Source organism: Panthera uncia (genome assembly GCF_023721935.1).
Source record: "Panthera uncia isolate 11264 chromosome C1 unlocalized genomic scaffold, Puncia_PCG_1.0 HiC_scaffold_4, whole genome shotgun sequence".
Taxonomy (NCBI): Eukaryota; Metazoa; Chordata; class Mammalia; order Carnivora; family Felidae; genus Panthera; species Panthera uncia.
In genome coordinates, this window is record NW_026057585.1 from 87,185,084 (window position 1) to 87,208,205 (window position 23,122).

The 23,122-nt window shown below is 54.1% G+C and overlaps 1 protein-coding gene across 1 annotated transcript in view; it reads left to right on the forward strand.

Annotated features, from left to right (window-relative positions):
* Positions 1-23,122, forward strand: part of MYOM3 (myomesin 3) — a 45,305-nt gene that overhangs the window by 19,765 nt on the left and 2,418 nt on the right. Inside the window, exons 15-35 of the mRNA XM_049617835.1 lie at positions 621-795; positions 3,887-4,008; positions 4,415-4,602; positions 4,863-4,989; positions 5,920-6,098; positions 9,000-9,114; positions 10,096-10,252; positions 10,912-11,021; positions 12,269-12,313; positions 12,989-13,125; positions 15,020-15,164; positions 15,278-15,337; positions 15,750-15,817; positions 16,606-16,716; positions 18,424-18,511; positions 19,047-19,085; positions 19,331-19,439; positions 20,598-20,761; positions 20,994-21,030; positions 21,220-21,242; positions 21,972-22,027. Coding sequence (XP_049473792.1) covers positions 621-795; positions 3,887-4,008; positions 4,415-4,602; positions 4,863-4,989; positions 5,920-6,098; positions 9,000-9,114; positions 10,096-10,252; positions 10,912-11,021; positions 12,269-12,313; positions 12,989-13,125; positions 15,020-15,164; positions 15,278-15,337; positions 15,750-15,817; positions 16,606-16,716; positions 18,424-18,511; positions 19,047-19,085; positions 19,331-19,439; positions 20,598-20,761; positions 20,994-21,030; positions 21,220-21,242; positions 21,972-22,027 — 2,255 coding nt within the window. The remainder of the gene's footprint in view (positions 1-620; positions 796-3,886; positions 4,009-4,414; positions 4,603-4,862; positions 4,990-5,919; positions 6,099-8,999; positions 9,115-10,095; positions 10,253-10,911; positions 11,022-12,268; positions 12,314-12,988; positions 13,126-15,019; positions 15,165-15,277; positions 15,338-15,749; positions 15,818-16,605; positions 16,717-18,423; positions 18,512-19,046; positions 19,086-19,330; positions 19,440-20,597; positions 20,762-20,993; positions 21,031-21,219; positions 21,243-21,971; positions 22,028-23,122) is intronic.

Below are 23,122 nucleotides of genomic sequence, written 5' to 3' on the forward strand. Positions count from 1 at the left end.
TATATATATACACACACGCACACACACACACACACACACACTCATAGCAAGTATGGATGGATTGGTGGACAAGTGGTGTTTTTCTTTAATCGTGGCCCAGTTAACATATAGACATGATTCAGAGTCTGGCCAGTGAGCGGTTTGTGATCAGATGTGGGCAGTCTCTGGACCAGAAGGCAGTGTCAGGGGCAAAGTTCCTGTATAGTTCAGAAAAGGCGAGGAGAGAAAAAGAAGGGAGAGGGGGAGGGAAGGGAGGAAGAAAAAAAAGCATTTGTATTGTAAAAGTTAAATTGTTATACCAAATGAGAAAACACACACACACACACACACACACACACACGCCAAAGAGAGAGACAGTGGTGAGGGAGGGAGGGGACAGAGACTAAGGATTAATGAATGGAGGCTTTCATGAGGAAGCAGAGATGTTCGGAGGTAAGAGGGAGGGAACTTGAGACTAATAGTCTGGGGCTGCCCCTGGGCCCAGGAGGGAATACCCAAAGCCCCAGGGCATGACTGCCACCCCCCTGCCACTCTTGATTGTGGTGGGGGCTCCTCCCAGCCTTTCCCCACATCCCTCCCCTCCCCTGCAGCATCACATCACCCACGTTTCTGTTTTTTAGCTACTCTGCCTCCTCCAGCTCAAGTTCAAGCGTTCCGAGACACGCAGACCTCTGTGTCCCTGACCTGGGACCCGGTGAAAGGCCACCCAGAGCTCCTGGGCTATTACATCTACTCCCGGGAGGCAGGATCATCTGAGTGGCAAACGGTTAACAACAAACCCATCCAGGGCAACAAGTGAGTTTGCCCCAGCCTTCCTGCAAGGAGGGGCCATAAGGACCGTGGCACCTGCCGTTTCACAATGTGGCACTGGGCGCTGGGCACTATTCCAAGCTCTTTTCCTATATTAGGTCAGTTCATTCTAACTGCAATGCTCTGAGTTTAGGACTGTTGTTTTTCTCATCACTATGCAGATGAAGAAACTGAGGCATAGAGCTCTTAAGTAACTTGCCAAAGTCCCTTAGCTAGTAGTGGAAAACTGGAACTTGACCGGATGGGCTCTTATTCAGCAAACGCTGGCTGAGGGCTTGCTGCCTGCAGAGGTGACAGACTGGGTCTGGTCTGTCCGGGAGCTTAGAAGAGAGAGGCAGAGGGTGCAGCCCGGGAGGCCTGGGTTTGGACTCTGCACGCACCCCTCACTCGCCTGGTGCTCGGGCATGGGTACTCGCTCTTCTGAGGCTGGGTTCCTCCTCTGTCATCTGGGCAGGTAGGACCAGACTCTCCTCTCTGCGGAGGCTCCCTCCTCACTCGGTGGCCCTGGTTCTGGCAGTCGCAGTGAACCTCGAAGCTTCTGGGCTCCTGACTTCTGTCAGTTTTGAGGTTCTGTGGGGTCAGGGGCTCCCCTCCTTTTCCATCAGATGACTGCCTGGGGGCCCTGAGCACACCTGGCTGGGCTCCCCTTGGCCACCAGCCCCTTGATTATCTTACCAGAAAAAGGGACAGGACCTGGAACCCCCACAAGTCTTTGGTATCTCGTGGTCAGCTGTGAGGGGCCACTCATAATTCGTTATGGCTAAAACTTCCCAAGTGGGAGAATCATCAGATTTTTGACAAATTTTGACAAATGTGACCAGGTTGTCCCTAGAATAATATCTCTCCTTCAACTTGCATTTGATGTGCTTCCCTGAGGGGAGGCAAGGGTGGTGAGAGAGTTACTCAAGGTATTGGCACATCTGGGACACACGTCACACATGAGGGGTGGCACACTCTTCTGGAACGTCCAGAGAACTCATCACACGTGTGCGTGCTGACGGTTACATATGTCATGGCTGGAAAGAGGCTAACCACCACTGCCCAGGAGTGCTGCCTTGTATGATGGCATAAAGGGGGCCCCGCTGGACTGTGGGGGTCCGGTCTGCCATACCGCCGGGCCCCACAGAACCCGGCTCATTGTATGCTCCGTGTCTGAATGTCCTAACGGATGACTAACGAATGGGCAGGCTCTGCTCTGGGACTCAGGAGGCCTGGGCTATGGTCCAGGACGTGTTTCTAATTGGCCGGGTGCCCTTGGCTCTCCTCTTGCCTTCTGGGGGAGGCCCTCCCCACCGGGAAAGTGCAGAAACTGGACCCTTTGATCCGTAAGGGCCCCTCCGCATTCCGACATTCAACTTCATCCGTACCTCCAAAACAGGGGTAAGAACAGTACCTTCCTCTGAGGGTGCTGTGACAAGAGCCTGCGGTTACGTAGATTGTAGGGAAAGCCAGGGCTAGACCTGTGTGCGTGGCTGCCATCATTGCTGTCGTGGTCACCATCTGTTGTCAGCAGGGGCTGGTCCTGGGAGCCACCCCCAGCCTCCCCTGGCCAGGTGCTCCCTGAGCAACATCCCCCCCTCCATGCTCCATCCCTCTCATTGAGGTGTGCTCCCCATGAGACATGCATGTCCCTGAGCAGGGAACTTACTGCTGTGTCAGCTGTCAACACTTGACTGAGGTCCTCAGGTCTCATCGGGGACAGCTGGCTGAGAGAAGCTCCCTGTAGAGCAAGATTTGCTACAGGAAACTGGCGATAAGTGAAAAGAGAGAAAAAAGGGGTCTGCCATTTGGGTTTTATCAGGAAGGGGCATTTTTGTCTAAACCAGAGTGTCTCTGGATGTATGTCTCTGGATGACAAGTCTCTTTCTGGGTCTTTGAAAGGATTCTGTGTTTTAGAATCACAGAATCCATGCAGATAATATGAACCACTGCTGTATTTCAAGGACGAGGCCCAGAGTCCTGGACATACACCAGGTAGCACAGTTCAGGGGTTGGCTGCCTGGGCCTTCGGGGGGGTAGCTTTCCCAGCATATCTGCATTTTAATGGTGGACTCTGGAAGAGCCACACCCTTTAACGTCTTTTTTTTTCCCCAGTTTTATGGAGAGATAACAGACATATGTGACTGTCTGTGTAAGTTCAAGGTAAATAGCATGGTGGTTTGATTTATGTATGTTATGAAATGATTACCACCATAGGCTTAGTTAACGTCCATCATCTTCTATAGACACAGTAAAAAGAAAAATCATTTTTCTCATTGTGATGAGAACTCTTAGGACCTACTCTCTTAACAACTTTCCTGTATATCACACAGTGGTAATAACTGTGGTCCCCACATTGTGTATTCCATCCCGAGTACTGATTTACTTTATAACTGGAAGTTTGTACCTTTTGACCACCTTCCTCCAACCTTTAAAAATCTTAATAACTCACCATCCAGGGTGCGGGCATCACTCTGGAGGCAGAGGCAATAATCTTTAGGCATGAACTGGCCCTAGGGGGGCCGGGGTGGCTCAGTAAGTTAAGCGTCCGACTCTTGATTTCGGCTCAGGTCGTGATCTCACGATCCATGGGTTCGAGCCCTGCATTGGGCTCAGTGCTAACGGTGCAGAGCCTATTTGGGATTGTCTCTCTCCCTCTCTCTCTACCCCCTCCCACTCGCTCTCTCTGCCTCTCTCTCAAAATCAATAAAAAATATACTTAAGGGGCACCTGGATGACTCAGTCAAGCGTCTGACTTTGGCTCAGGTCATGATCTCACAGTTTGTGAGTTCAAGCCCCGCGTTAGGCTCTGTGCTGACAGCTCAGAGCCTGGAGACTGTTTTAGCTTCTGTGTCTCCCTCTCTCTCTGCCTTTCCCCCATTCACTCTGTCTCTCTCTCTCAAAAATGAACATTGAAAAAAATTTTTTAAGAAAATAAAATAAACTTTAAAAAACTAAAACAAACAAACAAAGAACTGGCCCAAAACCTCAAATCCTACCTCTGGTGGCCACTTAGCCCACAAGATTGTTCTAGAAAGTTCAGGGACATCTGCAAGCTGTTTGACCCTCCCTGAAAGCTTACACATTTCTCTTCCAGGTTTACGGTCCCTGGGCTGAGGACAGGGAAAGAGTACGAGTTTTGTGTCCGCTCAGTCAGCGAGGCTGGGGTAGGTGAGAGCTCAGCGACCACCGAACCCATCAGGGTCAAGCAGGCTCTGGGTAAGTCCAAAGGGCAGGTCCAGTCTGCATGTCTCCTGGGGGCAGCCCTGAGCGGGGCAGAGAGTGGGGGCTTATCGACCACATCTTGGAGGGTCCAGTCCCAGAGACCAAGGGGGCATAAGTCCTCTGAGGGGAACTAAAGCTGACCCCGAGCACCTCCCTGCCTTTCCTTTGGGGAGGAAATGACAATGGCCTGAGGCCATGGGGCAAAGGTCTCACCAGCTCTGAGGCCCAGCTGCCTTCTAGGGAGTGGAGTCAGGATTACCAGCAAATGCTGTTGGCTAAATTAGTACCCCAAAGCAAGGTGGGCATCCACAGGAGGACGCATGTTGGCTCCCTCGGGCCCCACTGCCCAATGTGGCCGCCCCTAAGGAAGCGGCTGTCCTCACCTCCCTCCTCCCCGTAGCCACGCCATCTGCCCCATATGATTTCGCTCTCCTGAGCTGTGGGAAAAATGACATGGTCATTGGGTGGAAGCCCCCCAAGCGTCGTGGAGGCGGCAAGATCCTGGGCTACTTCCTGGACCAGCACGACTCAGAGGAGCTGGACTGGCACCCGGTCAACCAGCAGCCCATCCCCACCCGGGTCTGCAAGGTAAGCCTGGAATGTGGCCACCGCCTCGTGTCCTGGCCTGTGCCGGTGGAGACCAGAGGTCACTGTTAGAGGTCCTGAAGCCAAGAAGGCCTCAGGTTCCCTGGACTCAATAATCTGGCTAATTTTCAAATGCAGACTCACTTGACCAACCTTGTTTAAGGCCCCAGGGACTTCCTGCTCTGACCTCCGCGCTGCCCCTGCCACACCCCTTTCCCTTTTGCCTCAGCCTTGGCTTTCACTGTCTGTCTCTGCTCTTCAAGATCAGTAACCTTCGTGAAGGCCACTTCTACGAGTTCCGTGCCCGGGCGGCAAACTGGGCAGGTGTTGGTGAGCTGTCGGCGCCCAGCAACCTGTTTGAGTGCAAAGAGTGGACGATGCCCCAACCAGGTGAGGGGTCTAAAGATGCCGAAGCCCAGCACCTGCCCTCACCCCCTCCCCCAAATCCAACCAGTAGATGGGATGGGCGTCACCAAGCTTTCTGTGCATCCATGCTTGCTCTGTTGGTCCCAGACCTCAGACCCCTGGTCCCTTCCACCAACAAACCCTATAATCTCTGACACAGACAGTCTTAACCTTACCTTAGAGGACCCCTGACCTTGGCCATCAACTGGCTCTGCACCCTCTGCATAAACTCTCCCCTAGCTCAGCACACCATCTGAGCTCTGATTTTGGCCGCAGGCCAATGTCAGACCCCAGGAGCACGCTGTTAGGGTGACTGACACCCTGCACGCCATTCCCCACAACCTCGTTAACTTTCTCTCAGATGAGCCCCCACCTCCTCCCCAGGAAGGAAGGATCGCAACCTTCCATCATGCTGCTCAGCTCAGTGCTGGTTTTTATTTTTAACTAAATGGTAGATAATTAGTATGCGTGATGCTTTAGACAGTAATTATGAACAATATCATTATCTGTATCTTATAGATGAGGAGACAGGAACATAGGGGTTGAGGAACTTGAGCAGAGGCCCCAAAGCCTGAAGCTGGGGCCCGAACCCCGGGGATCTGACTCTGGGGGTCATGCCGTAGCCCCTACACTAATCACTGAAATAGCAAAGACATTAGAAGGGTTACTGCTGCCTGGGATAGGGAGGGAGAAGATCGTAGATGCTTCCGGAAGAAGTGATGCTGAGCACATTTTGAAAAGTTAATGCTCTCTCAGGCCCAGACCAAGACCAAGTTTGTCTCGAAGCCAAGTCCTACCAGGTCCCCACTATGCCCAGAGCAGGTGCTTCCAGATTGACAAGGTTGATGACAGACCGCCCGGCTCGCTGCCTAGCTGGCTGGCTGGCCGACTCCTCCTCTACCCCACCTCCCACAGGCCCCCCGTATGACGTGCAGGCGTTCGAGGTGCGGGCCACCTCCCTGATGCTGAAGTGGGAGCCCCCGCTTTATACCGGGGCTGGGCCGGTCACAGGCTACCTCGTCAGTGTCCAGGAAGAAGGCTCTGAACAGTGGCAGCCAGTCACCCCAGACCGCATCTCTGGCACCCACCTGAGGGTGAGTCCCCTGCCCCTTCACCCCCTGCCCCACCCCGAGCCTTCCCTGCCACTGAACATAGCAGGACTACAGAACACTGGAGCTGGGATGACCCTCAGGGATCACTGCCCTCACTTAATGTCAGCACAGGACCAGAGACGGGGAGTGGCATACCCAGGGTCACACAGCAAGTGGGCCGTCTGACCCGCTGGCCGGTTGCCTTAAACTGCTCCAAGCTGGGCAGACTCCTCCCTAAACCCTCACTCACAGTCATCCAGGTATGTCAGCATTGGATAGGCCTTTTCCCTCGAGCCAGGAATTCTGCCCTGGGATTGGATTGCAGAGGAATAATTAAGCAAGCGCACAAAGACCTATCCAGGCAAAAGTTGGAAACAGCTTAAATGTCCATCGGTAGGGGGTTTGCTTAAATCAATCAGTGTATCCTTAGAGCGTAATGCTGCGCCAGGTAGTAGAAAGGCGATGATAGTTTAAGGAGTGACAATAGTACAAAAAATGAGGTGTCCCTACATGTATGTACTGACATGAAAATGGATCCATCATCTGTGGCTAAGAAAAGCAGAATACAAAGTAGAATATTTATATGTTCGATAACATACTATGTATATACATAATATTACACATTAACGAACATATACATAGATATATATTTCTCTTTTTTTTTAATGTTTATTTTTCTTAGACAGAGTGCCCGTGGGGGAGGGGCGGAGAGAGGGAGACACGGCATCCAAAGCAGGCTCCAGGCTTCTGAGCTGTCAGCACAGAGCCCGAGGCAGGCCTCGAACCCACAGACCGCAAGATCATGACCTAAGCCAAAGTGGGATGCCTAGCCGACTGAGCCACCCAGGCGCCCCAGTATTTTCCTAATTTAAATGAGAAACAAACTCTAAACTTTTTGGATAAATAAGAAATCTAGCAGAATCGTTGGTTTTATTCACCTGTGGTGGTCATTGGAACTTCCACCAACTGGCCAATATTGGACAGGCCAGAAAACAAAGTGTCAAGGAAGCGTTCTCAGTGGGCGCAAATCACTGCCTTAGTCAATCCGTCAGAATCCCAGACGTCCCGGTCCCTGAGGCTGTTTCCACACACCCAGCGCCCATCTCTGCAGCCACCAAGTCCCCGCCCCCCCCCCCCCCCGCCCCGGGGCCGCCTGTGTTTGAGGAACATTTTTGAGGATAGTCCTGTGATGTAGACTAGATTCTATTTTCTGGAGCTCTAGGGGAAGGAGGAATGTGTCTTCCCCAACTCACTTTTCAAGACCACACATTAGCGTCCCATCAGTTAGCACCAAGAGAGAGGAAGGCACGTTCACGATGCCCCCGAACAATGTGGAAAGAATGCGAAGCCAACAAACGTGGTGCCTGTCCTGTTTCTACATGGTTTATGTGCATTTCAAAGCCCAAACGGAGTGTTACAGAACTGTTATTTCTGGTGCTCGCTTCGGCAGCACCTATACTAAAATTGGGACCATCAGAGAAGATGAGCAATGGTCCCAGCACGAGGACAGCGTGCAGATTCGCGAAGCCTTCCAGGGGGATTCTCTGGCAAAGCGAGGCAGTGTAAAGGGACTTCTCTTGTCATCGTCCAAGAAACCTTGTGCAGCGTTAGATAGAGGATCGGCTTCCGCTGGAAAGTAAAGCCAGATTTGTTGGGGGGGGGGGGGAATTGTTATTTCTGGTCGTCTGTGGGGGTGGGACTGCCAGGAGAGCTTAACCCTTCGTTTTACATTCTTCTCTATTGCTTTAATATTTTCCCAGCAAGTGTGTCTTTCTTTTAGAATCAAAACAGTTAAAACCTTTCATTTTGAAACAATAACCGTAAGGCCACCGGAAACGAGCGGGGAGGACAGGCCTTGGCCAGTGGAATGCTCTGCGATTCTGCAGTTTCTGCCCCACGGGGTCAGGCCCCCTGCAGTAGAGTCGGCCAGCTCTGAACAGCTGGTCCCAGAGAGCCACACGAGAGGGACGGTCCTTCTGCCTCCCCACGTAGCTTGGCCCAGGCCAGGCTGGGCAGGCCCTGGTGACTTGGCACCATTTTTGCATTGTGGGTGGTTGGCTGTTTACTGAACACCTCTTGGTGCCTTCTTAGTGCCCGGTCTGGAACCGGATCCTAGACGTAAAGAGCAAAATAAGCCGCGGTCTTTGGGCAGCAAGCAGTTACCTTACCGTGTGTTGTATGATTGAGGGGGAGGCCCAAAGGGATTCTGGGAGTTCCAAGGAGGAAGGTAAGAGACCCTTCCTGGAGTCCTCGAATCTGCCCGAGCTGAGCTGAGTGGTCAAGGATGAATTGGCATTGGCTAGACCAAGAACGAGGGGAGGGCTTTGCAGGCACAGGGCTCAGCAAGGACAAAGGCAGGAAGACGTGGAACGGGAAACCGATCAGGTGAATCTGGGCACCCGGAGGGAGTCATGGAGTGAAGGGGCCACACGGAACGGCAAGAACACAGAAGACACAGAAGCCTAGGGCCAGATTAAGAAGATGTTGCGCTAAGCATGCCAAGCATGATCAGACCGGCATCTTGGAAGGACTGGCAGAGGGGAAGTCTGGGAAGAAGGATCTAGAGTCAGGGACACCATTCGGGGAACTGTTGGACTAATCCAGGTGAGGAGAAATAAAGCCTCGATCAGGGCCACGGCTGGGACGTGGAGAAGAGTAGCCACGTTCAAGAAATGTTGGGGAAGTGTAGGGCCCAAAAGAGATGGGGTGCTTTCTTGTTGAGGCGGGTGACGAGTTAAGCGGGCAGAATTCCACGTGCCACAGGCATGGGAGGTAATCCCAGTGCAGGAACCCACTGCAGACTGGGACTCAGGAGAGTGGGGTGCTCCTGGCCTGCCCCCCACCCCAGGGCGAGTCTTTGCTGTCCTTAGTGCTCACTCTGGCCCACCCCTCCACCTCCCCCAGGTCTCTGACTTGCAAGCGGGAAAGAGGTACAGGTTCCAGGTTCAGGCCGTGAATTCAGCGGGTCCGGGACAGCCATCCATGCCCACCGACCCCATACTCCTGGAAGACAAGCCAGGTAAGGGCAGGGGGAGGCGCGGGCACCCCGAGGCCGGGCTGTGCCATCAGGGACAGGCAGAGGTGAGCGGAGGGTCGGGAGGAGCATGCAGATGTGCGGCAGGAAGGGCCCCCCTCCCACCGCCACCCTGCACATCATCCGGCTCCACCTTTCCTCTCTGCCTGTTTCTCGCCCACTCCCCACTCCTGCTCATTTCTGTGGGACCCCAAGATACAAACATATGTTTGCTTCCTATTCGATGGGGTTTTCCATTCTTTCACGTGCCATATGCATAAACTCCCACAACTCCTCGTGGATATTTAACACCCACCTCCATCCCAGATACCACACGAGGCTTTGTCTCTCTTGCAGCCACAGCTCCCGAGGTCCCCTCCTGCCACACACACCAGGTGCTACACTAGGTCCTCATACGGCCCGGCCCTCCCAACAGGCCCCTGGGCGAGGGATCATTGCCCCCACTCACAACTGACTCTGGCGTGGCTCAGAAGTTAACCGGTCCGGTCACGCAGCTAGCACATGACGGAATCACTTATCTCTGCGGCCTATAAGCCACGTTCTTTTTCCAGTCTTTCAATTCTCCGTTCATTCCACAAATATTTGGTGATGCCCACACTGCACTGGGGACACAGGGCCCCTGCCCTAGCATGGGGGAGGGGGCCGGACGTAAACAAGGAAAGGATTATGCGAAGGTGATGACTTAAGGGGGTGGTAAGTGCTGTAAAGGAGATGAACAGGGGGGTGGGGTGGGGCGGGGCTTACTTTAGCCAGGGTGGTCAGGGAGGGCCTCTCTGAGGAGGTATGACATTAGAGCTGAGAGGGAGCTGATCACACAAGGCCTTGGAGACCCGGGCAAGGAGACTGGGGTTTATCATTTTATTCGAGCGCAAATGGGCAGCCGTGGAAAGGGTTAAGCAGGAAGGCTAGTGACTTGGGTTTATTGCTTCTCAACGTCTGGTGCCCTGCCTTGGGTCCTGCCCTCAGATGCCCGAGAGATCGAGGTTGGTGTGGATGAAGAGGGCTTTATCTACTTGGCTTTCGAAGCCCCCGAGGCCCCTGACTCGTCAGAGTTTCAGTGGTCCAAGGACTACAAGGGCCCGCCAGACCCCCAGCGGGTCAAGGTCGAGGAGAAAGCTAACAAGTAAGTGAGGGCAGAGGGGCGGTGTAACTAGTCCACAGGTCCCAAAGGCTGTCAGGTGAGTGGGGAGAAGTTCAGGGGCAAGGCCACTGGTGGGGGAGGAGGGGGGACTCACGATAGTGGGCCTGGCTGGGGCTGCTTGGTCTCTCACCAAGGACGCCGGCTGCCACCTTAGGTAGAAATGAGGGGATGATGCATTTAAGGGCAAAAATGGCAACATTCACTAAAGATTCTTCTGCAAGGAGTTGTGCTGCCAAGGAGACGCAAAGCACATGGTTTCTAGCCTGGGTGCCAACGGCTTGCTCTCAAAAGGTCTCTGGGCTCAGCGTCCTCATGTGTAAAAAGAGGGGTTGGGACCAGAGGTCAAACGTCCCCATGTCTCACTCGCCCACCCCCAGCAGCTCTGGCTTTGGCCCTGTCCAGATGATGGCTTGAGCCCTGGGGGGCAAGAGGGCAGTGTGGCCAGTAGGAAGACCCTGTGCCAGAGAGCCTGGCTAACGGGGCCATTGAAGGTGCCAGGCCAGAGCTACCCTGGGCAGGGTACCCCGGGGGGGTGTAAGGAGGCGTGGCCAGGGGTGGGGCTGGGGTGCCGGGGCCTGCAGTTCTCAGGCCTCCAGGGCACAAGGCTCCTCACCGAGTCTCTGCTCTCCTCTCTCCGCCAGGTCCAAGGTCATCCTGAAAGAGCCTGGCCTCGAGGATTTGGGCACCTACTCAGTAGTGGTCACCGATGCTGACGAAGACATCTCGGCCAGCCACACGCTGACTGAGGAAGGTAATGCCCCTGCCCCACTGCCACCTCCCCCAGAGAGACAGGCCCAGATCAAGAGTCCCGAACACAAATGTCCCCAGAGGCTGGCAAGGAGCAACAAAAACTGATAAAGCAGCGATTTCCGGAGAAGTAGGCCGTCACCCACCCATTCAGTCAGCCAGTCCATTGACAAGTATCTATGGAGCACCTGCCATACTCCAGACACTGTCCTGGGCACTGCGAACTCAACAGTCAAAAACCCCTGCTCGGCGGAGTTCACGTTCTTCTTGTCTCTCTTTCCCTTTTCTACTTTTGATAAAAAGCAAAGGAACCAGAATTATTTCACCTCCTTCTGTCGCCCCAGAAATACCACAGCTCAGGGTGAGGGCAAATTGCAAATGGCCGCTGGTCTGAGGAACCAGGGCAATAGGGAGCAGCGGGGACTGTGGCAAACCAGAGAGGGGATGCTGTGTCTCAAGGGTCAGCCACGTTTGATGGCTTAGACAGAACCGGAGCCAGTGCTGTTGATGGACAAGACTCCGGCTCCGCTGTCCCCAGAGTATGAGGGGCGACGGGCCGCCATCTTCCCGGCTGAGTGCTTGCTCGTGAGGCCCTCTGATTTTGTTAAGATGCAGAAGCCGCACAGGCTCAGGTTCCGAGTCCACTTCCACAATCTGCCGGCTGCTTGATGTGGAGCAAGCCACGTCGCCTCTCTGGACCTCGGTTGGCTCATCTGCAAAGGGAGATGATAATCCCCGGGGCTGTCCCAGCAGAAACAATGTTATGCAGATACAGTCAGGTGACTGACTGTCTGCAGACTAAAGCCACGTTTCTGGTTTTCGTTTTATTCTGTTTTCACTTTGCCATGAGTCGAGACTCACCATACTCAGGGCTCTGGGGCTTACAAGGGAAAATGAAGTGTGGGCCCCACCCCGGCCACCAGTGGGCCTGGAGCGGTCAGAGGGGACAGTAGTGCTCACCCCACAGCGCTGTGTGAGGACGGGTGAGGGCACGCGGAGCCCGGCACAGGGTAAAACTTCCCCGAAGAGGTAGCACGCCTCAGGCGGCCTACAGCACTGTCCCTCACCCTCACCTCCTGTGTAGCGAGTGACTCCAGGCCGGGGGGCGGGGGGGGGGGGGAGGTGGGGGGGGGGGTCTCTTGGGACTTTCACCCAGCACAGGATGCTAGGATGGCTCCCATGAACCCACTGGCCCCGGGCACTTCACTCTCCTTGTTTTGTTTTGTTTCTCCTTGCGCCTCCCGGTCCCAGAGTTGAACAAGCTGAAGAAGTTGAGCCATGAGATCAGAAACCCAGGTAGGCTGGGCCCTCGGGGGTGTCTGGAGCAGAGCTGACTGGGGCCCAGCAGAGGGGACAGAGGATGGGAGCATCACGGGGCTGCAGGGTCAGAGGCCTGGGGAGTCTGCGGTCCGCAAAGGAGAAAAGGGCGGCCAGCAGGGCGGGAAGGGAATACAAAGGAGGGCAGAGTAGATGGCTTCGTCCTCTTGTAATTGTTATAATTGGCTCTTCCGTCCTGTGGACTTTGGATCATCTCAACCTCCGCCCCCTTCCGTTGCTTAGCAGCAGCGTGTGGTCCCCAGAGCAGGGGTCACACACCTGGGTGCACCTGGGAGTCACCCTGATAACTTTTAAAGCCCCAGTGTCCAGGCCGTGCCCTAGACAAATCAGAATCTCTGGGGCTGGAGCCCAGACATTCACCTTTTTAAAAATCCTCAGGGATCCAGTGCCCGGCCAGGGTGAGAACCATGGCCTCAGATCCCTAGGGAGATGGGACGCTTCTCTGAGATGAATTGCATTAGAGGGACTGAATGTGGAAACCGTCCCCGGACCCTCATCCCAGCGGCGTGGCCCTCAGACTCTTGAAGCGCTTTGCCTGTTAAATGGCCAGGGTGTGCTCACGGTGGGGCTGGTCGGGAGTGGAGAGGGGAGACGGGTGCCCCACCCACCCGCTTCTTGTCCTCCGCCTTCCAGTGATCAAGCTGATCTCTGGCTGGAACGTTGACATCCTCGAGCAAGGAGAGGTGCGCCTGTGGCTGGAAGTGGAAAAGTTATCTCCCGCCGCTGAGCTGCATCTCATCTTCAACGAGAAGGAGATCTTCAGCTCACCGGTAACCGAGGGCTCAGACTTCTTAGGGGAGGTGCCCCCCCCCCCCCCCCCGGTCGTCCCGTCCGGACGCGGCGTCTGGCGGGGCCAACAGCACCCCCTAGTGGACATTTCAGGAACGGCCACATGCTTGGTCACAGCAATGAGATGGGGGTGGGGACACCTGGTGGCTAGGGCCCGCCAGTGCGAGAAACACTCCCACGGATAAAGACTCTCCATCCCCCCCCCCCACACACACACAACTTTTGACTGTCCTACTAGACATTCTTAAGATTAAAAACCTACATTCACGCTTACAGTTCTCTGAACCTAGACCCTCACTTTGTGATACAAAGTATTTGTGCAGTTTTAACATACACCGAATAGACAAGTTACTCCGTTAGCCACCTGACCCTACACTCTTTCGTTCATTTTCCTGTTCTTTTTTGTACAAAATGGCTTTTGATCTTTTTGCTTTACCGAACTTCTCTTAAATTCAAACCAGTTCATCATAAATCAGTGCAACAAGACAGATTATCGCTGAGCATCTACTTTTGAAATGCATATGATTTTTATTTCTTCTTCACGTTACAGTTGTGGTATAAAAAAAATCATGCCTGTCGATAGATTGTATTAGATTGAAGCATGAGTTGCCCACGTTCAACTGTTTTTACAAACATGGCAATTTCAGTCTCAGGAGAGATTCGATCATACTGCCATGTTGTTTGCAAATTGCATTTTCAGATGGCAAAGTGGGCATCAGACAATATGTGTTACAGAGAGGAGCACTGGTTCTGACAGAGGAGAATCTGCTCAGGGCTGGATGTCAGGACTCCTACCTGTGGGCTGTGTGCCCTTGGGCAGGCCTGTGCACCTCTCTGTGCCTCCGTTTCTGTATCGGTACAACGGGGCTGGTTGTCCCGGGATCAGAAGAAGCAAACGAGGAAATAGACATGAAACTTCTACACAAAGATTAACAGTGACCTTGGCACATGGTAGAGGAAGTGTGAAAAAGTCTGCCCTCTTGAGTGCATGGCATTGGGACTATCGGTTGTCCCTACAGAAAAATAAAACTATTCGTGAGATCGAGCCCCGCATGGGACTCTACACTTACAGTGCGCAGGGCCTGCTTCTGCTTCTCTCTCTGTCTGCCCCTCCCCTGCTTGCACTTGCTGTCTCTCAAAATAAACTTAGAAGAAAGGGCGGGGGAAGCACCTGGGCGGCTCAGTGGTTAAGCGTCCGACTTCCGCTCAGGCCATGATCTCACACTCCGTGAGTTTGAGCCCCACATCCGGCTCTGTGCTGACAGCTCAGAGCCTGGAGCCTGCTTCAGATTCTGTGTCTCCCTCTCTCTCTGCCTCTCCCCTACTCACCTTCTGTCTCTTTCTCTCTCAAAAACATAAATAGACATTAAAAAAAAATTATAAAAAAAATAAAACTAGATGGCTCCCTCAAATCATACATACAAATAAGTCCAGAGAGAAGGCAGTCCTAAATGTGGAAAATAAAACTTTTAAAAACTGTTAGAACGTGACAAAATGTAAATGAGTGTTAATTCTGGGTAGCAAGCACACAGGCATTTTTTATATTATCCTTTAAACTTGTATGGGCATTTGTAGAAAATGTGGCACAGTGGGGGTTTGGGCTTATTATTAATCGCAGTTAACTCAAGTACCCAAGACTCTCCTGTGCCCGCTGGGCCCCAGGGTGTTCCCGGGGGCCGGTGTGACGCAGCCCAGGGCTATAGGAGAAGCAGAGTTACCCAGGGCCTCCTCCCCAGTCTCTGAAGGCATCTAACTCTGCACATATCACACCCCCCACCCCTTCAAATCCAGGTACGCCCTGATTTGTGTCCCACAGTACAAATTCCCTGGGATAGGAAAAGGGCAAAAAAGATTCTCCGGCTTTATTCTCCCCAGAACCGCAAAATCAATTTTGACCGAGCGAAGGGCCTGGTGGAAGTGATCATCCAGAACTTGTCGGAGGATGACAAAGGATCCTATACTGCTCAGCTCCAGGATGGAAAAGCCAAAAACCAGATCACCCTGGCACTGGTGGATGACGGTCAGCCGCGCCCTGCCCGCCCCACACGCCCAACCTGGGCTCTCAGCCCCGGGGCCTGTGTCCATCCCCAGGCTCCTCCCGGCTCACAACTCTTCTTCCCGATGTGTTCACAGATTTTGACAAACTTCTGCGGAAAGCGGACGCTAAGAGGAGAGACTGGAAGAGAAAACAGGGTAAGAAGTGCTGGGGTGAAGTTCAGAGGCCGTGGCCGCCAAGCCAGTGGACAGTGCTGGGGACCTGCTAGGGACCTGCGGGACGGGTGGGCTAACAGGTCCCTCAGCCCCACTGGGTCCCCGAGGGAGGGCCACTGCAATTCAATGCAGCTCTGTCCCGGTGCAAGAACAAGACACAGAGCAACACCCCTGAGGGTCAAGCCCAACCCTGAGAGTGACACCTCCTTAAATTTGGCGCCCCAGGCACCTCTCCTGCCTCACCTCCGTCCCTTGCCTTGGTGGCGGCAGAATCTGAGGGACCTGTGGTCTCTAGCTGCCCCTCCCCCGCGGGCTGCCCCCCATCTCACCACCAGGTGGCGCCCTGGCGGAGCCTGGAGCTCTGACGGTGGGCGTGTTTGTTTTGTGCTCGCAGGTCCCTATTTCGAGGAGCCCTTGCAGTGGAAGGTCACGGAAGACTGCCAAGTGCTCCTGACATGCAAGGCAAATCCCCGCCCCTGCCTCCAGCCCTGCCCCCCCCCCCCCCAGTGCGGGGAGCATGTGGCTCGTCCCCCCCAGCCCGGTGGCTGTCCTTGCCCGCTTTCCCAAATTCCTGTGCTTGGCTGATCCCAAGGAGAAGTAGCCCCAGGAGGACCAGTTTAACTAGAAAACAGAGCTACTCCCTGGAAGAGCCCAAGGAGCCAAATTAGTGGAGGTCCTATCAGCCTTCAGCTAGATCTCCCAGCTGTTCCAGGAAGGGGTTCTGTGGGGCCAGGGGGGCCAGGAGCAAGTGAGGGGTCTATATATGGAGGGGGATTCCCTAATGTTTGTTAGTAGCCTTGCCAGACCCTGTGCTCAGCACCCATCTGCCTCACAATCATCTGTGAGACAGGCGTGGGTCGGAGAACAAGTAGAGAAACAGCTCAAGACCACGGGGTAGGAGGTGAAGTCTGGAGCGTGGTTTTAACGCAGTCTGCCTCCAAGGGTGGTGCTCCTTCTCAGCACCCTGCAGCCTCTTTAGATGCCTGGAGAAGGGTAGGATCTGTAAGACGCACAGACGCTTACAAGGAAAAATAGAGTAGAGAAGAGATCAGATCCAGAATGTGGAACGAGCAGAGGACATGCGGTGTGAAGGAAGGAATAGTTGAGATCTAAGAAGGAATTAGCTACGAGCGAGTATGGGGGTGAGGGAGACGCAAGTCTGTAGGAAAAAAAAGAGAGAGAGATCTGAAGAGTTGAGTTCTTAAAAAGAGAAAGCCTGAGAGAGTCTCTTCATTCCCTACCTCCCTCAGGCAACCAACACCAAGAAGGAAACCTGCTTCCAGTGGTTCTTCCAGAAGAAAGAGACACCGGACGGTCAGTACGACCCACAGACTGGAGTGGGAATCCTGTGCATCGAGGAGGTAAGTGCAACCCCAGGTCTCACACCCTCCAGGCAGCACCAGGAGCACTGGGCACGGAGTCAGGAGCGGGGCTGGGACCAGGATGAGGCCAGTGAGACACTCACTTTGAGCACAGAATTTAAGGGGGCACTAAAACCTCAGTAATCAAGATAAATAACATTTCACACAGTATTTTTTGAACCAAAATTAACTCAAGGGAAAAAAAAGCCCATGGAGGGGAAAATAGAAACATTTTAGGTAAAGGCAGGAACAGCAATACAGATATTTCCTTTTGTTTGGATTGCATTTCTGGCCCTGCCACTAACGGTGTGACCTTAGGCTAGTCATTGTCCTCTGAGCTCAGCGTTCGTCTGTAACATGAATGGGTCAGAAGGGACGCTCAGTCAAAGATTTGTTCCTGCCCCGACCAAGAGTGTAGGATTCAGGGCCGGAAGGCGATCGCTATGTGAGGCGGGTCTGGGCAGAGCAGAGCAGGCCTGAGGCTTAGTTCTCCAGCCCACTTGGCCTTCAGAGGGTGGGTGGCCTGGTTGAGATGGAAACACAAGGCCTGTGCTCAAACCTTCGATGCTTCTCTGCCCTGCGGCTGGTTTCTGCGGCCTCACGGGGTGCCACGGAGGACTGGAGCAAATGTGAGTTTGCTGACCAGAAAGGGAACAGTGACTTCAGGGTCTTCCCCCAAATCCCGGCCGGGATGATGCCACAACCGGCCTTTGTCGCCACAGCGCAAGCTCCTGGCACAGGGCAAGTAGGCGCTTCGTAGCTCGTGAGGCTTGTTGTAATAATCGCTTGGATTATCTTTGGCTTTCTGGCTTCCAAAGAGTTACCGCCTTTTGTAGCGACAGCCCGTGGCCAGGGCGAGGATTATGCCACCATCTCACAGGCGAGTAAATGGAGGCTCCGAGGGGTTAAGTGCAAAGACACAATCACCCCCACCCCCACCCCCGCCCCCGGTTTGGCTGGGACTTTGGAGCCTCCACTGGGGGAGGAGGGAGCCAAGCAGGAGAGGTCTGTTGGGGTTCAGCTCTCCAATCCCCAGGTTAAGGGTTGTCTCTGCCTTGGATTCTGCCTCAAAACACACTATGGAGAGATGGTCGGAGTGGGAGAGACCCTTTGAGGGGGGACAGGGAAGCAGATAGTTCTCCCAGGGCCCGAAGGAGATGCTGTGCAAGGAGAGGTCACTTGTGACAGCTGGACCTTGCTTCAGGAGCGCAACCCAGGCTCTTGCTTTGCTGAGTGTCAGTTCGGGCTTCATTTGGGGTTGACGAGCACGCGCCAGAAAGGAGCCCCTTGTCCTGGCCAAAAGATAGCACGCTTCCTTCTGGAGAAGTGCAGAGGGGTCCCTCCAGCCGGGGCCTCCAGGGAGCAGGGCAGCTCAGGTAACCCTGCAAAGAGAGGTCCTCATGTCCTTCTCGGTGCAGCTGCCTGTGAATCTAAAGGTGGGGTGTCTGCTTCTGCCCTCAGTTCCCCCCCACCTCCTGCTACCTGCCCCCCGGCCCAGACCAGCCCTGAACTTGGAATCAAAGAGCTCCAGAGGTAGAAGAAGCCTTAGAGATCACCCATTCCAGATGGGTAAACTGAGGCCCAGAGAGGAGAAGAGTTTTTGCCTGCGATCACACCGAGAGTTAGGGGCAGGCCTGGAGCCCAGGCTGATTGGCACTCCTTCCAGAACCTATGCCGATACCCTCATGCTCTCATCCTTCTTTCCAGCTGTCCAAAGAGGACAAGGGAATTTATAGAGCAACGGTTTCTGACAATCGAGGGGAGGATGACACCATACTGGACCTCACAGGTGAAGGTAGGAGCTGGCAATGTGAGAGATGGGCCAGGAGGACCCAGGGATCACACAGAACCACAAGATGTGATACGACCTGTAGGGTAAAATTTATGAGATCACCATATCACTTGGGGCAATAGAGAAGCTAAGGGACCTGCCCAAGGCTGCACAGCGGGCGGGTGGCAGGGACCTGGTCTGTGATACCGAAATCCGGATTCTCTGCAGCATACCGCAGTGAGCCTAGGCTTCGAGATCCGAAGCCGGAGTTCACCCCTCCACCCCCTACCGAGCCCCAGGCTCAGTCAACCATCAGGCTGGTTGACTCAGCCTCCAAGAAAATTGTCAGGCTGCCCTATTTGTCCTCCATCTGTGGTGCCCCCCTGTCCCATCAATCAGTGAGTGCCCCAGACCCAAGCCAGTGAGGGGACATCCTGTGGAGCTCCCTGTACCCTGAGCTGTTCATGAGGTCCACCAGGCTTTCCCAGGGACATGCCTACCCCTGGCACATCCCTCGAAGGACCCTATGTCAGCTGACCATCTCTCTGTCTCCCTCCAGCCCTGGATGCCATCTACACTGAGCTGGGCAGGATTGGTGGTAAGCAAGCCCCCCCGCCACCCTTTTTTCAGCCCTGTCCTGATGCCAAATAGCCTCCAACGCACCTCCAGCCAGCCTTGGCTGCCAGGCATGGGTTTAGTTTCCAACCTCAAAGATCGACGTAGAAGTTCGTACCTCCTCACAATGCTGCATTTCCCCCGCCGCACGTGTAGAGCAGGGGGGGAGCGGGCTGGCACCCAGATGTGCTGCCCAAAGGGCCTTGGCCTTCTCCTTTGCCTCCCCAGCCCTCTCTGCAACCCCGCTGAAAATCCAGGGGACCGAAGAGGGGATCCGGATCTTCAGCAAGGTCAAGTACTACAATATCCAGTACATGAAAACCACCTGGTTCCACAAGTAAGTTGGCCTTTCCCTGGAGCCCTAGCCCAGCTCTGGGGATGGGGGAGTAGAGGGTGGGGGAGGACAGACAGCATCTGTCCCAGAGCCCAATCCCACGGGGGTGGCAGAGACAGGGTCTCTCACTAGTCACGCTGTCCACAGAGAATCAGGGATAGGGAAGAGCAATGAAAGGTACAGAAGGGAGGTTCCCCAAGGAAGGTAGGAACCCTGGTGGTAAACCCATTTTTCTAGCACATCCATGGCCACAGAAGCATCATTGTCTTAGAGAAGCATCTTGGAAGGATGCAGAATGAGGGAGGACCAGATGGTCGGGCGGGTCACGGCGCCTTTGTGGGTCTTTGCAGCCGTAGCAAACTCAGGCAGCCAGGCTGAGGGGAGAGGTGCAGGCAGAGGGATGTGTGGGGCTGACAACGGACTGCATGCCAGGGCCGGAAGGCAGGATGGGTAAGTTACCCACAGAAACTCAGCCGGGAGCTAAGGGACTGCAGACAGTTTGAGAGCATTATTTTCCCGGTGCTGCTTACCATTTGCATGCCTCAGCCTTGTGGAGCAGACATTGCTGCACTCATCCTATGGAGAAGGCTAGACTGACTTGGTCAAGTTTGTCAAATGAGTTTGTCAAAGCCAAGGGCTCCTTTCCTAGCCAGAGTTTCTGAGCCCTGTGACCAGGTCCACAGGTGTCACTTCTGCAACACAACATTGAGGACATGGACCGGGCATCTCCAGGAATGAAATACAAGTAAAGAAGGGAAGGAGTCGATATGGTTTTTAAGGATTAGGGAAGGATGATGGTGGGAAGACACGCTGGGAGGGTTTAAGCTGAGGAAAATGAAGAGGTGAGGAAGTGATCCCCGGGGGTGGAGGACGTGGGGATCACTGACCCCAGAGCCCCATTTCTTTAAGGTCCCGGGCTGAAGGACGCATCACAAATATAGACTCAGCACTGGAACATGGTTGATGTGCCATGAATTTGCTGAATGAATGAATGAATGAATGATGGATGGTCAGCCCACAGATCTGGAAACAAAACCCCAGGAGAGGAGTTTGCAGGGGGTGGGGGGGGGTGCCTGTAGACCCCTAGCCAGCCAACACTGATGAGCAGGGCAGCACTGACGGGCTGAGCCGTGTTCAACATTTCTTTGCCCGCATATCCAGAGAAAAACGCCTGGAGAGTGGTGATCGGGTGAGGGCTGGCACCACCCTGGATGAGATCTGGCTCCACATCCTGGACCCCAAGGACTCAGACAAGGGCAAATACACCCTGGAGATAGCCGCCGGGAAGGATACCCGGCAGCTCTCAACTGATCTCTCGGGACAAGGTGAGCTGTCCATCCGTCTGTCTGCAGAGAAACCTGTTTAGAAAATCTTGTGGTCTTTTGGGGGCAGGGGACTCCCATCTCACCACCCAATCCTGGCACTGCCCCGAGAGAACACAGGGATGGGAAGACGGTGGAGGAACAGTCAGCGCTAAGCCCTGTAACCTGCAGGTCACAGGGACTGAGGCTCTGACGCTCCCCCCCACCCCCACCTCCCTCTCTTTCCTTCTGGCAGCTTTTGACGACGCCTTGGCTGAGCACCAGAGGCTGAAGTAAGTGCCCCCTGCATCTCTTGTGTGAACCATCGGCCCCTTGGGGTCTGGCACGAGCTGGGTACAGGACCCCTTCCTGGGAGCCTCAGCCAGCTGTGCCTTTCCCTCGTCGCCCCCTCACCCCCACCCCGGGCAGGCTTGTCCTTTATCAAATGGAACTCAAGCCTTTTTCCCATTTCTGTTTTTCAGAGCCTTGGCCATCATTGAGAAGAGTAAGTCCAGTCGTATTTCTGTTATTTTCATGTCTGAGTTCGGGGCAGCTTCCCGTGAGTTCATGCCTCCTGGCAGGGCTCTGAGGTCCCAACTCCCTATGGGGTCTGTGTGGCTGTGGGCGGCAGGGACACGACGACAGATGGATGGATAAGGGGTCCACGGACGCCTGATGTGTGGGTGTGGACTGAGCAGGTGCAGCAGCCGGGGCCTGAAAGGCAGGGATAGACAGGAGGGAGGCTGGGCGGGCTTTCCGGGTGAGGGGTGAGGGCTGGGGAGGGGACGGCCTTAAAGCCGAAGCTGGTTCTGCCTGTTGGGGCACTGGGGCCTCCTGCAGCCCAGGACACAGCCCCAACCCCAGAGGGACGTGAATTGGCCTCTGAGCAGCAAGGATGCCACCACCAAGTCCACACACGTTACCTTCATCAGGTGACCCCGGCCCGTTCCTCCTCCCCAGTTCTGGAGGGGGAGGGGCACCTCACTGTCACCTTCAGGCACCACCGGTCATAAGGGTGACTTCAAGTCAATAACAGAAGCACAGCGTGTCCCTATCTTCTGTTTGTGAAGGCAAAGAAACACGTAATACAGACTTAAAGATTTCTACCCGAAATGATGAAAATAGAGAAAAGAAACATTGCTTAAAAATAAAACCCCCACACTGTGGAACCTGATCCCGGGAAGCAGCTGGCAGGAAAGCATTCATCACCGGGGGTCTCTCTTTTCCCTTCCAGATCGTGCCAAGGTGGTGAGGGGCCTGCCCGATGTAGCCACCATCATGGAAGATAAGGTACTGACCAACCCCCGCAGTCCCACGCTCTGCCCCCTCTCATATCCGTTACAGATCTTGATACAAGGTAGCACCGTGGATTCAAGAGCCGAAGGAGCCGGATCCACCCGAGTCTGGCCGAGTGACCACAGTCACTGGGCACGTGTAGTATAAGGAGAGACACTGAGCCTTGTGTCGGGCCCGTGGGGGTGCTCACCCCAGCTCTCTGGGTGGCCCTGGGCGTCACAGCCTTCTGTCAGTGAACTTCCGTTTCCGTAGGAGTTCTACTTGGTGATCCCTAAAAACCCCTCTAGACCCGAAAATACCCAAGTCTAGTGTTCTAGAAAATGATCGTTAATGTTTGCATGGTGCTTACTTTGTGCCAGGCACTATTCCGTTACGTGCACGTACTTCAGTCCGTTTAACCATCAAGGCAACCACATGAAACGGGATTATTCCTAGTCCCTCTTTGTAGCTGAGGAAACTGAAGCCCAGAGAGGTTAAGGGACTCTCCCAAGGTTACACGGCTCGAAGGGGCAGAGCTGAGATTCAGAATCTGCATGTGCCCAGCTCCCCACTGAGTGTTTGACTGTTAAACTGTAGCGCTCTGTGTTAGAGCTTGTTCAAGGAATTTCAGGGGCGCCTGGCTGAGTGAGTGTCCAATTCCCGATTCTGCCTCAGGTCATGGTCTCAAAGTTGAGACATCAAGCCCCACGCTGATTCATTCTCTCCCTCTCTCTCTCTCTCTCTCCCTCTCTCTCTCTCTGTCTCTCCCTCTCTCTCTCTCTCTCTCCCTCTCCCCCCCCAAAACAAATCAACATTTAAAAACAAAAAGAAGTTTCAAAGCCAATTCATAAATCTTTGTATTAAAGCAGTATAGTCTTCTTTACATGGTAAAATCCTAACGGCAAAAATGCAACAAAAAACAATAAAGCAAAATTCAGGCCAATCTGGGGCAGATTTGCTAGGGTAACAATGGTCTGAAATTCCAACAAGTAAATGTGCCTATAGAAAACTTGAGGGATGAAGGATGCGGAATTAAAATACATTGCCTCTCCCATTTTACTGTTATCCTTTTATGGGTCACAAGAGAACACATGTAATACATTTATCACC